Source organism: Topomyia yanbarensis, chromosome 3 (genome assembly GCF_030247195.1).
Source record: "Topomyia yanbarensis strain Yona2022 chromosome 3, ASM3024719v1, whole genome shotgun sequence".
In the NCBI taxonomy this organism is placed as follows: Eukaryota; Metazoa; Arthropoda; class Insecta; order Diptera; family Culicidae; genus Topomyia; species Topomyia yanbarensis.
The window spans coordinates 94073748-94090749 of NC_080672.1; the positions used below are offsets into that span (position 1 = coordinate 94073748).

General features: G+C 39.1%; 1 protein-coding gene across 11 annotated transcripts in view; it reads right to left on the minus strand.

The window, feature by feature from the left end:
• Nucleotides 1–209: 209 nt before the first annotated feature.
• The window catches only part of LOC131690506 (endophilin-A), a 190580-nt gene continuing 173787 nt past the window's right edge, over nt 210–17002 (minus strand). For all 11 annotated transcript variants that reach the window (XM_058976343.1, XM_058976341.1, XM_058976339.1 and 8 more), the window contains one exon: nt 210–14956. In XM_058976343.1, the coding sequence (XP_058832326.1) occupies nt 14837–14956 (120 nt within the window). In that variant the 3' untranslated portion in view covers nt 210–14836. The remainder of the gene's footprint in view (nt 14957–17002) is intronic.

Consider the following 17002-nt stretch of genomic DNA (forward strand, 5'->3'; position numbering starts at 1 on the left):
TGTAGAAATAACTTGTAGAAAAAACCTTCTTTGAGTGTAGATTCCACATTCCCTTTTCAAACGCTTCTCAATCTTTCTTCATGTTAAGGTAATAATATTTGCCCCGAAAGTCTCGTCAGGCTGCAAATTATTGACAAACAAAAAACTAGCTTGTATGGAAAAATTAAAAGTTTGATACATACGACACTGTCACAAACACAAACCACACATTATTCCAGTCCAGAATCTGTTCATTGATAGCTTTATTTTACTCTTATAATATTTATATTACTTTCAATGAATCACAATTAACGATCTTAGCTTAGGGTTTTTTTTGTTGCCTTTCTTTGTTTACGATATAATGTTAGATTTCATTTTCACATGTCACATATACTCCCTCCGGTTTCGACACTCACTTTCTCAAAACACAACCAACACCATTCTATATAGTAACAGCTCTGTGTCGGTGTGGGATTCCACGTTCGTATCTCTAGTCTGCGATTCGTTTTGTTTGATGATGAAACTTTTCCTCTTCCTACTAGTTCACTGTACTCTCAACTTCTTCTTGCTTGAATGTTATACACTGATTTTTTTTATTCTGTTTTTGTTTGGTTTTGATTATGTCATACACAATTGTCCGTTTGTCCGCATAAATTTTTAGTTTTTCTCTTTCGGGTTTAAAGTTTCATTATTCTTTAACACTACGTATTGTCCTTTAGGATATTTTCAATTTATTTTAATATTGTATAATTGCTACGTCCCTAAACTTTCGATTCAAAGTGTTGAATGCTTGATTTTTGGATCTTTTTTGTTTGTTACGCGGTTCTATTTTGCTATGTTCAAATCAACATAAAAGTTTGCTGCGCTCAAAGCAAAAATGCATAACTGAAAAGAAATCATGGCTTACTCTACAACACTCGCCAAATACTTCCTACCCTACATGTATTGCTGCTATTGTACCACTGTTGTCCATTACTCTAGAGTACTCTAGTTAGAGTATGACCATGAGGAAGAACAAGACACATGACGTATCCAAACGAGCATGAAATTTGACAAATAAACAATAGAAATACGTCAAATTTCATGCTCGTTTGGATACGTCAGGGTGTCTTCTTCTTCCTCATGGCCGCACTCTAACTGGAGTGCTCTACATATCTCTGGTTACTGTTGATATTGTTTGGATATTCCTACTGGCTATCACTATTTTTTCAATTCAATGTCCAAGTTAATCACGATGACAACAGCGGAGTATTCCTCTCTTGTATCTTCCATCTAAGAAAATGCATATTTCAAAATCGTCCAATGCTGAGACTCCAATGAAGCTCCTTCGCTAGACCACCGATGGACGACGTCTAACAGATCGTTCAACAGTAGGGCATCGCAAAAAAAATTTTTTTTTGAATTCTCAAAGGCCCCCCCTCTCATATTGTGACAAATGTCAAAGTAAGCTCAGATGGCAAATTTCACATCATTTGGACAATTTTAGACCCCCGCCCACCTCGCTTGAAATTTTTTGAAATTGGTACTATGGGAAAATATGGAGGAAAAATATATTAAATGCAATAACTTTTGAAGTAGCAATCAGAAAATTGAAATTTATACCTCTTTTGGAAGGAAATTATCTTAGTATTTGAATGGAGATATATGTGTTTCTAGAAAAATACGGGAAAGTGGGGTACTGGGTCATTTTGGCCCCAAAATCCCCTATTTTTAATGATTTTTCTGCTCCGTGATGCAAACCATACATATTTTGTAGTTTTTCTAAGGTGAAAAAATCTCAGAAATCGAACGGAACCCTTTTGACCTTAGTCCGAATACGAGAAGTTGGGGTTATAGGGCTTTTTGTCAGTCATATTAAATTTTATCATTTTCTCATGCATATATCTCTATTATTCTTCAATCAATTTTCATAAAATGTATCTTATTGAACGTGTAAAATTCTGAGGAATAAAACAAAAATAAAAAGGTTAAAGGTAAAATTCAGAAACATCAAACTTTTTGATATTTACTTTACAAATCTCATTTTTTTCATTATTTGTCCTAATACCTCAACTTCCCCTATTTTTCCAGGAGTGAAACTTTTCTCATGTGATCCCTAAGCATATTTTACACTAAAAGTAGTAAATTAAATAAGAATTTTGTTGTTAAATGGAGTTGATATGTGCGATTTTATGATAAAAATGTGAAATCGACACTATATGTCAGATAATTTGATGTTCCTGAATTTTACCGGTAACGAATCTATTTTTGTTATAATTCTAAGGATTTTCCACGTTCAACAAGGTATAGTTTATGAAAATTGAGTGGAGAATAATAGAGATATATTCACGAGAAAATGATGAAGTTTAATATGAATGACAAAAGGCCATTTAACCCCAACTTCTCGTATTCGGACTAAGGTCAAAAAGGTTCCGTTCGATTTCTGAGATATTTTCACATTAAAAAAACTACAAAATATGTATGACATGCATCACGGAGCAGAAAAATTATTAAAAATAGGGGATTTTGGGGCCAAAATGACCCAGTACCCCAATTTCCCGTATTTTTCTAGAGACAAGCATATCTCTATTCAAATACTAAGATTATTTCCTTCCAAAAGAGGCATAAATTTTAATTTTCTGATTGCTACTTCAAAAGTTATTGCATTTAATGTATTTTTCCTCCATATTTTCCCATAGTACCAATTTCAAAAAATTTCAAGCGAGGTGGGCGGGGGTCTAAAATTGTCCAAATGATGTGAAATTTGGCATCTGAGCTTACTTTGACATTTGTCACAATATGGGAGGGGGGGCCTTCGAGAATTCAAAAAAAAAATTTTTTTGCAATGCCCTATTCAACAGACGTCCATTTTTGGACCTGTGTTGAACGGTTTTGAAACAGATTTTGAACTTCTCAGTGGGCTTTCTCAACGTAGGTTTGTTTTGAAAATAATGAGTTCCGTAGCTGTCGATTGTGTTTCATTCCTTCAATCGTCTGAAAGGTGAGAAAACATTTTCTTAAGCACCCAGATCCTTCCCCGCCTGCCTACTATGGTCGAGTGGCTTTGATATTTTCTTTTATTATATTTCAAATTAGGTAGCCGCCATTTTTAAATCTGCGCATAATCATGTCGGAAACGCTCATCGAACTGATAATTTAAAAAAAAAAAACCTTTAATTATTCAATATTAAAATAAGCTTGAAACTGTCGAATTTTATGTCACATTACAAGATTATTAAGAATGTTCTGTTGCTTTCGAATCGCTTTTGAACGGTTTGTTGCTTAACCACTAGTACAACTAATAGAGACTTTCGCTGTGATTGTGTAATTGTATGTATGCTTGTGTGTGTGCCTGTTTAGATTTAAAAATGGTTTGTGGTAAATTGGCCGTGTTTTTATTTGTTGGATTGTTTGTTTTGTATGTATATTCCTCTGCTACTTTTTTGCTTGAAATCGAATACAACATCAATATAATTTGTTTACTTTCCGCTTGCCTCACTGAATGTAAGTCTGTAGTAATCTGTATGTGTGATGGTAAATTTTCGAACCATACTTCCGATGCTTAAAACATTACTCTTGATCTTGAGTGATGGATAACTTTTTTTTGTTTTCAATTCTTTAAAAACCTCACAGTAATTTCAAAATTGGAGATAGTTAAAACGATAGGCTTCCATTAAATCGGGAAATAGTTTAAACTGCGACAGTTACAGTAAGAAACAAAAGGTATCCGAAACGTTAGACAAGAAGAGTTGGCTTTGTATATATGTTTTCTGACTTGATTATGGAAAAGAAAACAACACTTAAACAGACAATAAGTTAGCTGGAAATACACTGTTACGATGATTTTATTTTACAACTAGTAATACGGGGTAAATATATGTATATTTGTATATATACGTTGCGATCTGTTGTATAGACTCTGATTTCGGTGTGCTTTTATGAATGTGGAGTTTGGTTTAAACAATGTATATAGATGAAATTTTTTCTTTCTCGAAACATCTAATAACTACAATAGTATTTTATTTCGTCACAAAAATTGTTAAAAGGCTTGTTTTATTTTATTTTTAAGAGCAATGAAGATTGCTAATGGACTTTTATCAAGGAATTAGTTTGCTTCGCTTTGCAAAAGTATAACGGAAGATGTTATGACTTGAAAAACTCTTCCCGGTGAGGTTTTACGCCCTGCTCGATTAATAATAATGCTAGTAAACTACTGTTTTTAGAAGTGCGGTCCGTTAAACAAGCTGCCCGAATAATGGGTTCCAGTATTTACCCTTTGCTTTCTTAGTATTTGAATCTGTGACATAAGCCTGTTTCCTAACGCTAGTAATTTGATGCGAATGTACCGTATCATTAATTGATTTGTGTGCATTTCTTGCAGCCATAATAAGTGAAAATCAACTTTATGTCCAAACAACAAACCGAAAACAAATGATGAGCCAATAGTTACAACATTTACTTTGTCGACCTTGATTACTTGAAAATCGAATATCTCATATGGACCGAAACGTCGTCTCGGTTCGAGACGCGCGGCTCAAGTAGAAACCTTTTCATGGCATTATACACGTTCCGAGAATGCCTCTATATGTATATGTGTACAGGTCTCCAGAACGTATTTCACGGCTTGATCCGTAGATGGCACCACTGCTGCAACCGCTGAACTGCGTCTACTTGTAGTGTACCTGAATAGTTAGTATTCCAGCCATTCGTTTTTTTTTCTCGTAAACATGCCGAATTAATTGAGAAAGGGCACTTGCGACAGTAAAAGGCACAGTAGTCGAACCTTATCGAAGACATTCACCGGTTTACCGCCGAAACTGACACAGAATATGTGGGCACGTCCGCGAAGAAATTGAAAACTGCGAGTTACGAGGACACTGCACTGAACCAGGGCATCAGCTATGTGATTTGTAACTTCGTCACTATCTTCAGCTTCTTAAGTGAATGCTTAGCTTGAAAATCCTGCGGCGGAGACGTGACATTCAACCGTGTATCTGGAGCAGGGTTAGGTTTCAAACTCGTGGTGCAGTGCCAGTGCAACACGGGGTATGTGGGTTCGAGTCCCATTATTGGCAGTTCGTATGAAGTAAACTGCCGTTTCATGCTCGCGATGCGCATACTGGAGGTTGGGCTACAAAGTTTGAAGACTCTGCGAATTAATGGACATACCGCAAACTTTTAGTAGCAACATCTACTAGTTTTCTCGCTACCCAGGTAACCAATAAGCATCCAAAATGCGTCTTAATGGCTACCTGATAAGCATTTAAGTAGTTTTAAATGGTATTTAAAAATCGCTTTTAACAAAATATACTGCTACATTACTGCTGTGCTATGAAAATGCTTTTTTACTGCTTACTGGCAATAAGTACTTAAACAGTTTTTTGAATGCTGATTAACAACAGTTGGGCATAAAGAATGCTAATATACTGCAAGAAGCATCTAAAATGCAAATTATATGCTATTCTACTGCATACACTAATGCTTGTTGGTGACCTCAGTGTGCTTCAAACTGCCGCAAAATCAGTTTTGAAGTAATTCAGAAAAAGACTGTGGACGAGGAAATGAAGCTGAATGCTGAAACTGGTATTGAAGCAACGCACTTGAACGTTTCTGGAGACAATTCTTGGAAGAAACAAAGGTTTTCGTCTCTTTTTGGGATCTCATCACTGATTGGGAAGTATTCCGGCAAATTCGTAGGAAGGGACGGCGGAATTCACCGAATAGCTGGACTCTCTTGGCGAAAGCTGCGCTACGAATCATCACTACTATGGAAATGAAGGTAGATGCCATGAAAGAAATGCTCGCGCTGTGACGCTTTATATTTCTTCTCGAAAGGAATCACCCCAAGCGTGATGCACGCAACTTACCTAGTCTAATGTCGGATCGGATCTAATGTCGGAAATAGGAAGAATGTGCACATATATTCGTATCGTGTGTCTGTATTTTCAATTCGTTCCGGGCTGCCAACACTCGACAGACTCCTTCTCAAAGCTTTTCTTCTTCGGACGTTGGCGCCATCTATATCTCACACGCGCGTTCCGAGGAATTGCTGGACACCCATACGAAGACGTCACTCTGCTAAAAAAGAATGCGTGGGTCATGTGCAAAAAAGGATTGGTAACCATGAAAGCAACCAAAAAACTTGAAGGGAAAAGAGGCGGATAAGGTGACGGACAAGCTGATAGCGGATTTAACGACATACTATGGCCTGGCGATCAGAAGGCACACCGACTCTCCATCGAACATGAGGGATGCTATACGGGCAACGGCGCGTACGAGGCAGATGATTTGCTACAGCGGTGCACTGGAGACCCAGCAAACCAAAAGGTGGCTAGGCGGGTTAAACTAGATGCTGGCGATCGGTAGGCTATTGAAACTTTGTTCTAGGCTACTCACCGTAACTTGCCGTTTACTGTGAAAGCAGTGTGGGAACTGGCTCCGAAACATTTGCATTCTGCTTTTCAAACCATGAAAGTGTGGTGTAAACATTTGTCGATATTTGAATATTCGTTTTTTGCTTGCAACATTAAGAGTGACAGTCGTTGCCTCGAAACGCGAACATCCGCTTCATGAAACAACCCAATCAAATCTAGACACATGTTTTCGTTTCCATTTTTCTCCTTTCTGTTGAAAAATATAGACAATCATGCACAGAAAAATTTTCCCACCTTTCTTTCTGCATCATGGAAAAAAACTATTAGCTATCAAACTGTCAAGTTAACCTATCAAAATGACACATTTAACCATGCTTTTGAGCCGGATTACTATCAGATTTCAACTAAAAGTTAAAAATCTGCCGAAAGGTTCCCTTAAAACTCTAGAAGAATTACTAATTGGTTTTCTATGAAAATGTAAACAGGTCATTTTTTGGCACAGACACTGGCATTACAAGATGAAAGCTCATCGATATTTCATGCGATTATACCGCCACCTAGTGATGGGTCCACCGGTGAACCGTCGATACATAGCAGCGAAGACTACATATTAAGAAGACTGATATCTCTTTCCTTCACCCATACAAACGAGAAGGGACAGAGGTTACAGCGCCTCTATTGGAGGAAGGTAGGAAGCTTAATGTAAAAGTGTATATGTGTGTGTGCATCACTATGGGAAGTACCACCTTTACCCGCAAGTGGCGTTGCTGTTACTGTCTCCAAATTCTGGACAGAGTTGCCAGTCTTCCTAATATGCAGTCTTCGGTATCAGGTTATATACACGGAAACGAAAAACTACCTAAAATTGAGTTCCTTTGACTCAATCTCATGGTATCGTGGGGGAAGTTAAAATTAGGTAAACCGTATTGAAGGTAGTTTCCATTTAACCACGGCAAAAATTACAACTCATTGATAGGTTATTTATACTCAAATTTAAGTTGAATTTACCTAATTTTGAGTATACCCCAAACAACTCAAAAGTACCTTCCTCCATGGAAGACCTCGACTGAGTCGAATCTCTCGTTTCGTTTTTGACAACACTAATAAGTGCGAAAGCGACGCACAACTCAAAAGTAAGTTAAAAGAACTTATTCTGCAGGTTGTTTTATTTAACCGTGTACAGAAAAAAAATGACAGCTTAAAATCTGCCAAGGTGTCAATTTAGCACATCTAGTTACTATTTATTTTGACTATAAATTCCGTAGAGTGTATTTGTTTACGCAACATTATGCTCACTGCTGCTCTGTGCCGTTTCCATTTAGTTGTAAATTTTCGTTTATTTTCGCGTTTGTGAATGCTTTTGTTCGTGCAGATAAGCTAGATAATTTTTGTTGAGTGAATTTGTATAATTGACGCAACGTTTGGGTAGGCTACCGGTCCCCTCTTGCCAAAAACGTATGTGCTGAAGTGATGAAAGTTGAGATGGTGCAACCTGTGAGACAGAGTTATGGATTACAGCCACGCACAGACGTTCGAAGTCATTTCTCTTTTTCGGGACAGGTTTCCTCAACCGTAGCATAGTTCAGCGCGCGCGTGCTACGGCGAGTTTAATCCGTCGAGAAATGCCAGTGTTGATTCGGGCATTCGTGGAAAGTTCAGTATCAGTAGGGTGACCATATGTCCTAGTTTTTAATTGACTGCCTTGGTGTCCTGGGATGTCGGGGAATATATTCGGTTTGATCCGGTTTTTCTCCTCTCAGCTTGATATTTTTTTTTCATTGAGACTTCGCTCTATTATCTTTGATCCAGGTTACAGTTTGGACCAACCGCAACCATAACACCGTAATACGCGCGAATCTCTCAATTATACCACTCGACAGTATTCATCAGTACGTGAAAAAATGAGCCGTTGTCCGCTTGGAAGAAAATCTGGCAGGCGACAAATATCCGTCAAAATATCAGCCATATTTTCAAAATGGCGCCGTTTCAATTCGGACCCGATAAAATCCCTTCGGTGATTCTAAAACGATACGGCGACGCTTTGATCTCCCGCTTTGCATATAGCAAATCACGATATAACAATTGCTAATAGGGAGAAATTTTGAATCAATAGATGTTTTTACAGTTGTTTCGAGCTTAGCTCTCAGATTTAGAAGTAATGATTGGCGTTGGTATTTGTCAGTTACCCACATTTACTTCTACGTTAGAAATACCCCAGGGAAGCTACTTGAGACCGTTGATTTTTCATCTTTACTTCAAAGACGTGCTGTGAACTGCCCGCCGCTCCTTCGTAGACAATCTCAAAACATTTCGTCTCATCCGCTCAATTTCTTCAATAACGGGTTGAAACCTTCGCTGATCGGTGTAGAAAGCACCGCGTAAATCCGAAGAAGTGGTCGGTGATCGAATTCACACGAAAAGAATGTATGCTGGCCAGACTCCCAAAAATATTTAGTTACTGCGATAGGTGAGCAGGCGGAAGGGGTTCCTTTTCGACTATCCTAGGTTTTTACTCGCTCACCTAGGTCATCCTAGGTATCGGTTCGTGATTAGGGGATAACTAAACGACAAGGACTGTTTTCGCTGCCCCGGTTAAGGAACCGTTCTCATTGTGGCGAATCAGTCGAATCAACCAAACTCTTCTCCACAGTTGAACACCAAGGAAAATAAAGCAGGGCGGACAAAGGTTCCCACTAGGAAGTTCACTGCGGTGATTTCCATGGATCGTTCACGGCGACCACCGTTGCGTTTGGTTTCAACAAATGAGTCTTACTCATCGCCCTAGCTAAAAGCAAAGAATTTTTGCCGGAGCAGCGAACAGAAATAAGAACGCGACCGTTGGTATTCCGACCGCACGGCTACCAGCAGCAGCAATTCGACGGACTCATCAGAGGAGAGTTCATAGGAATAAACACGGAAAAATACTTTTGTCGTTTGTTTACTTTTGTTTGTGTTACGAAGATCCGAAATTATGATAGAAATACTTTAGCCGCCCTGTCAATAAGGGTCTAACGGGCAGGTAAAAATTGAACCCAAGTAATAGGGAAACCCCTACTTACAAGCTGTATCAGTTCGGCAGCCATGGCGAAAGCAGTGAGACAACTGCATTCGATAGATTGTAATTTCCGCCTGCTGCAGCCCAGACCGAAGAAGTCAGTCATCGTGACGCCCTTTGTGTCGGTCGAATACAGCCAAGCGGCCATATACAAGATCCTGGCGCTCGCTCCTGGACAAAGGTAAGAGCATCAAGTTTCGGCTGTCCAACGGTTTTCCATGAACGGCAGCAAGTGCTGAAGAGAAAGACGGATGGGGATGTGGGGAAATTCTTCCGCACCTTGGACTGGAAGATCGGTGCGATTGACCCGATGGTCAAAAGCAGCGACTGAAGAAGTCCGGCAAGGTTGCCTTCTCTACGAAACGCGACATAGTTGTGATCAGGGACACACGAGACGTACCTGACGCTTGCGGGCAATTACTGACAGAGCTATGTCACGTCCCCCAGGGGGGAGGTGTGCAGCGACGTGAAGTACATCTCCCACACGAAGTTCCCAATGAAAGTACTCTTGTAGCTGACAAACAGTGAGAAGAGGATGTCAAAGCCGGTCTTCTTTTCTCCGTAACTCGCGAAACTTGCAACGAGGGAAGGAAAAAAGTGTTCATCATGAAGTGCTTACCGGAAATTGCGCCCTTCAAGGAAGATATCGTGCTTTGGCCAGAACTGGCCAAAACCGTAGGTTACTGCGATGAGTTGGTGGGGCTGGATTTGCTGCAACGGAGTAGATCGCCACAGTACTTGTTGAAACTGTCGGTCCAATGTGTGGATCCAAACTTCGCGAAACATTTTCTCCGCATCTGCCTAGATCATAAAACGATGAATCTTCCAGTTGAGCAAGACGATAGCAAGAAGAGGCGAACCAACAAATATTATATCGTTCAACGATAATTGGAAGTAGCTTAAGTGGTTTTTAAACTGGCTGTTTGAAAAAAATCCCGCTCAATGGCCCAGGATCTATGTTGCGCGACTGCGAACGAATATGCTAACATTGCACGCATTTCCTCCCGTACCGGAAGTCGAAGCGAATGGAACTCCTGTTTTTAATCAAACTACAAAACTCCTTGTAGGCTAACCTGGGCTTCGGTGGGTAGCTTCTGAGCACGGGTGCGCTTACCCTAACCCGCTATCCTCGACAACTAATCTTACAAGCAGCTAATACTACTGGATAGAATGGCCTTCCATGGACTGAAGCAAGTCAGTACGAGTTCCAACTACCAGTCTTGTTTTCTTGACCTCGCCTTCCTAAATGGAATAGCTTGTAAATACATGTGTTGATAATTTATGCCTAGTTTTGATGGTTTTCGATACTTTAAACATTTCGAATGATACGAGACTTTCAAGGCCCTTTCTGATTGAAAATTTCATGGGCTAATGTCGGCGGGAATCGTTCAACTGGCTGAAGGTATCCTTAAATGAGCGACCGAAATTAAAAGTCGCAAGGATATAACATGCTTCGCAAAACCCGTTTCAAACATATTAGAATATAAAAATCGGAAATAAACTTCAAGCATAAAAATCGGACAGAAATACTTCAGCATAAGAATCGCTTAAAAAGTTTTCACCCGTAAAACTCGGCAAGGGTGAACCTCCAGGATAAAAATCGTTTAAAAATAAATAAATCGCTCGTAGGAGCATCCGTATATCTTGCTGTTCAAGATTAAAAGTCGGCTAACAAAAACTACTTTGTAAGAATCGGATGTATTTCTTTCCGGTTATTTTACTGAAAGTGTTTTACCCGATTCTTACAAAGGAATGTCCCTGTCCGAATTTTATGCTTGAAGTTTATATCCGGTTTTTATATTTTAATATATTTGAAACGGGTTTTACGAAGCATTTTCTGTCCTTGCGACTTTTATTTTCGGTCGCTCAAATGGAAGTCTTCCGATAAATCGTCCACTCTGATCTCGTGCAGTTGTTGGCAAAAAAATGAATTTTACATGACTGCTCTTCGGCTAACAACATCGTAGCATCAGAAACTTCCTCGATCTTCCAGAACTGGCGCATCATCTCCTCTACTATGGCTATTGCAGCCAGGATTGCATGTCGGATGGCAGGCTCGGTCACGTTGGGCTCGTTAACTACTGCAGTAACGACTCATGCTAGGAACATCTCTCTGTCTCTCTCTCTCTTAGTTGAGGTATATTATCCACGATAACTGTACGTCCAGGCTTTAGCGGGTCGAAAAATAGTTTAGCTCCGCCCAACAAATCGACTTTTCCTGGCTCATGGAACGCAGGATCATCAAGTTCAATATTACTGGGAACTGTACCGGTTACCTTTGGTGTAACTAAGAACTCTATGTGTTACTTCGGAATTCCAAGGATCTTTGCCATTTCTTCGATCACGAAGTTGACTTGTGATCCACAGTCCAGCAGCATCCGGCGATCATATGATTGATTGTGCCTGACGATAGCGCCCTGTCAAAAAAGAGCGGACGAACATGGTCAGGCGATTTAAAAAGTTCGACGTTTGACTCAACTCGCCTGTGCTAATTGCCCCTCGGAACAAATGCAATTTGCGAATGCGATTTAAAGGCAATTTCAATACTTAGACAAATTTTCTGGCGGCTGAAATGGACTTGGTTGTTTTTCGCGTTTTTCAAACATGGCGGTTCATGTTTGGTTTAAGCTTAATTTTTTTTAACAATTGGTGTGTTTTCACTTGTACTTTGTCTAGTGCACTTAATTTAGCCAACGAATGTGGGAAATTGTGGAATCGTGTGTATGTTTAGTAGAACAAGATCTCTGACCTAAAGTCTTAATTAACGTCAGATTGTGATAAGTTTTGAAGTGCAATACAAATTTCACCATTGATTCTTCCTATAATTTGGTGGTGATTACCTAGTATACTGGTAAGTATATGTGAGTAGATAATGAATCCGAAAATAAGCATTATTTTTAATTTTCATATTAGGCTATTAAGGGCGATTAAATGGCGCGTTCCGTGGGCGATTTGTGGGCGATTTAAGGGCGGGTTGGGCGGCAAAAAACAACGGCGGCAAATCGCACAAATGTTGCATTTGAAATAGCCCCCTAATTGCCAGCAATTTGCTGGCAAATTGAAGGGCAATTAGCGCATCCGAGTTGGCAAATAGCCCCCCATTAGCCATCAACTTGCCTTTTTTGACTGGGCGTTAACTACTGCTGTTAGCAAACGTATAGTTTTCGCCGACTGCCCATAATTGCAGGAGCACGTAGTCAATACTTGTGGATCATTTCCAGAAACTATAACCGGATTTGACATAGCAGTAGGAATGGCTGGATAGGCTGGGTCAGAATTGTCAGTTGGCTTTATCTTCTTTTTCATCCTCATGAAGGAGCGTATGGTGACGCTTTTGAGACTTTCAATATGGGTTCTTGAATGGACAGCTACTGGAGCGGTGTCTTTTTCAAGTCAATTGAAGCACACGCTAGCGACTCGAACATTCTTGAACTTCGGAGATACGGATATATTTTTCAAGGTAGCACACTGAAAGTTAAGATGTGTACCACCACAGAATTCTCGCGGTTCCCTTTGATTGGGGGAACTAGAAATAGTGGCGCTTTTGTGTTAGTAGTATTGATGGCGCTGACAAAAACTTAGACCTGGTCTACTGTGGTGCTGTAGCTATCAGTGTTGCATTGGCAACTTTACAATTTTCAAGAATCTGATAAATGCTATGGTTGATAGCCCCCTTCGTCGTCATTATTTCTTGTAAAGATTTCGAGAAATCTCATGTCCTCAACCACATTCTCGGTTTGTTGTTTATTGCGGGGTAACTGTCGGTAGCGCAACTAGGAAACTAAAACAAATTAATATCGATGAAATTTGTTCTTGGGATCCTATCTAAAGTTGTTCTCGTACAACTTGCTATTCAAACTCGTTCATTCACTCCGTGGTCTAACGCGATAAGACCAAAAAGCACTTAAAAGAACAAAAGGATTTCTTTCATCGTTAAAACAAAACTTAATAAACAAAAAAAAGACAAACCAAAACCTAACCTTAATGTAACAATAGTCACGAGTTACCGACTCTTGTAGTTTATTAAAATTATATACACAGTAATACTTGTTCATGCTACAGAAATTATTTGCTCCTACCTAGGACTAACATAAAAAAGAATCGACGAATGCGTCGCCGAAGCAAGCGAATCCTCGCGAAACTCAATTTGAACCAGCTAAAAACAAATGTCACAAAATAAATCATACAACTAAAGTTAGGAAGCGCTACGTACATACACATATTACATTGTGAGTCTGGAACAGTCGTCATCAGTGCACAGATAACTAGCATCAAGTCTTTTTTCTTTCTTATTTCATTGAATCTTCCTGCGAAACCACTTTGAAGCTCGACATGTTGCTGTCGCTCGCTAACGCTTTGCGATTGATATCCATAATAATATACCGTAAACTCATGCGCTAATCCCATAAACGAGGAAACGCACCGCACCGTGTGGGAGGCGGTATGCCTCCTTCACTGCATACGAAAACTAATGATTCGCTTCAATATGAATAAAATCTGTCTTAAAGTCAACTAATCGTATAAACGTGCTAAAACTATACTAATCAACGCGTCCCTGTGAGGATGTGACTATTTCGGCAGAACGGAAGAATAAGCGCACGCAAATCCTGATATGCAGCTTAATTTTTTTTTATCAGCAGTAAACTCAACCTCAATCTCATCACTGGTTTTCAATTAGAAGTTTCAGTAGATAATAGTTAACACCTTACTTGAATAGTTTTTTTTCCCGTCTCAATATTACCGGATGATGTAGTTCACCCAATTACCCATGCACTTTCCATTCTTGCGCTTTCTTTCAGTTTTACTTCCTCATCACGGGGAAACAGAACATATGTTACATTTTGACTGAACAACAATAGATCCCTTGTAAATACTTCCTAGTTACATTATCTTGCTGTGTTATTCCTAATAAAGTCATCTGCTTCATTCCTGTGTGGCAATATATTCAGCAACTGCTACCGTGTGATTATTAACCAAGAATAAACTATGAATCGCTGATCGCGGTTGAGTAATGGTATTCTTAATGTTTATTCAATGCCTCATTCATGCCTAGATTCGAATAGCTTCTCAACCATGACCAATTGATTACCTGGTTTCGTTATGGTCATATTGCCAGAACCAAATCGTAATTGAGTCTCGTATTATTCAGCCGTGCTAATTCGGCGACCTGCTAGCAAACACAGATGTTAGTAGTAGCACAGTTCAAACAAGAAGGTGTTTTTGCATGTAACGGCTATTGGCATTCTCCTCCATCTCTACCCAGCCTGCGGTACTAGCAGTAGTAGTAGTACTAGCGTTGTAGTTATAGTAGATCTTGCTTGTTACAATTAATAGTAGCTCAGTTAATAGTAATTAATTAATATGATGTTGTGGAGGGAGGAAACGCCGTGGGGGTGGGAATTACAATTGCGGATATTCCGTTGCGTAATTTTAATTACCACCGCACTGCTTAGGGAAATGGAACGGTAACTTGCACGTACGACTGTGGGAAGTAACCGGTTCTACCGTTCACACTGCCCTCGAACCAGTTCTCGTCCACACGCTGGATCAGTGTGATGACATCATTTTCCTGGAGTAAGAAGAAATGAAATTGGTGGCATTAGAATGTATTTACAGTCGATTGGATTAATATCAGGAAATATAGAAAAAGAATTCGATTAACCATCATGATCATGAAAGTAATTGTGCTGCATATCTGTCTTTTCGTGGCTACAATACATCATTGTCATAGTTCCAATATCACTCACAAAGTGGGTCCAGTCTAGTTTTAACATAAAAATACTGGTCATGAAAAATCTGAATATTTTCTCTCGGATTGATGGAAGGAGTTATGCGACCACGATATCTGTAAAAAATCAGTTTTCAACGATCATCATTCGAAGGAAGAATGCGAGTTTCTGGCTAGTTTGATTCTCAAAGCTGTATTCAAGCTCAAATGAAACGTAAATCTCAGTGGGCGGTTTCCCACCCTTACGGTGGGACAAACAGCTCAAACACGTATACACGGAGAATTGAAACTATTTGAAAGTTGGAACCTCTGCGAATTGAAACTTTTTGAAGGTTGTAACACCGGATAACAGACAATATGCATCGAAAGAAACAAAAATAAAAAAAATTGAAAAGAGCTAAAAACGCGGTTATTGGCGCCGGATCGTTGATAGATTAACAAGAGAAATATCAATGAGCATTCTTTGGAGCACGACCCGACCTACGCGAAACCGAAGCAGTACCAACGAATGCATGTAATATAAAAATCGTTGGATATTCGATTTCATCAATAATAATTTTTCGGTTTCTAGTCCGGCACAGAAGACCCGCCTCGTCACGTTTCCCTAATAATATCGCGACGATGGAGTTTTCACTTAATCGCTTATTATGCAACAATAACGCATCGAGGCTTAGCAGAATCAAATTCAACTTGTGGGTGAATTTGGACGATTTACATGTAAAATTTATTTTATTTATTCTACCCAACTGCACATGTTAAATTTATTTCATTCGAGTATACTATTTTCCCTCATGATTGGAGGCAAGGAAGTTCCTTGATATCCCAAAACCAGTCTCCGATCAAAACTCATATAGGATTTGTATTAACATTTTTAGTTCAGTCTATGCACAATCAAATTCTCTAAAGAACAGTGTTTTAGTTGTATACATAGCTTTTAAAGTTTTTTTTTGTAATCGTGCATGAGTTTTGAAAAACATGGTTTTCATAAAATGAGATTTAAAGTTTTTAGAAAGACAAAAATTAAATTAATGAAAGCTTACAGGCATGAGATGTTAATCAGAAATACCTTGAGACTTTGAAAGAATATTCTCAGATAATAATTCTAACGATTGAAACAGAGAAAAAGCGATTTTTCAAGGTATCTGATGAGGTTATTGCAAGTGTCCAAGAGCTGATGTAAAGCAAAGCAATCTCAGATACACTTGATGATCATGAATAATTCTACTTCATCAGCAAAGAAAATTCGACATTTCGGTGGTAATCGTGTACCTATCCCATTAATAAAGAGTGCGAATAAGAGTGGACCCAAATTACTTCCTTGAGGAACACCCAAGTTGTTCGGAAACGGAACAGAGAACACGCATCCAATTTTGACTACAAGTTGGCGATCCCTCAGATACGATTCGAGCCAATAAATTAGATTAATCGAGAGGGCGAGGGCATGGAACGGGGTGTTTCCCGCCAGGCCCAGAGTTCTCGAGGGGCCCAAATTTTGAACAGAAACTGTAATTCCGACAAATATTATCTCGTCAAAAAATGATGTAGAAAATTGTAATGATAGTTTGTCTCTCTGATAATTTTGAATTGCAGCAATTTTAAATACCTTCAAAAATATTTCTCGTTAATAAGTGAAAAATAATTTAAACATTTTTTTGAAAACATACTCTGGTCTAAAGTATCTATTAGAAAAAAGACGAAAACTGAAAATCCATGGTTTCATGTTCATTGGGGCAAAGTTTATAAGAAAAATTATATTTAGATACGAGAAAATTGTCAACTAATGCAATATATCGGCTTGACCAACCAAAAATGAACTAGCGGTATAACGGGAATCAAAGCTCCCGAATACGATTTTCCAATTAACTGGTGTTACCCCTCTATGCTGCA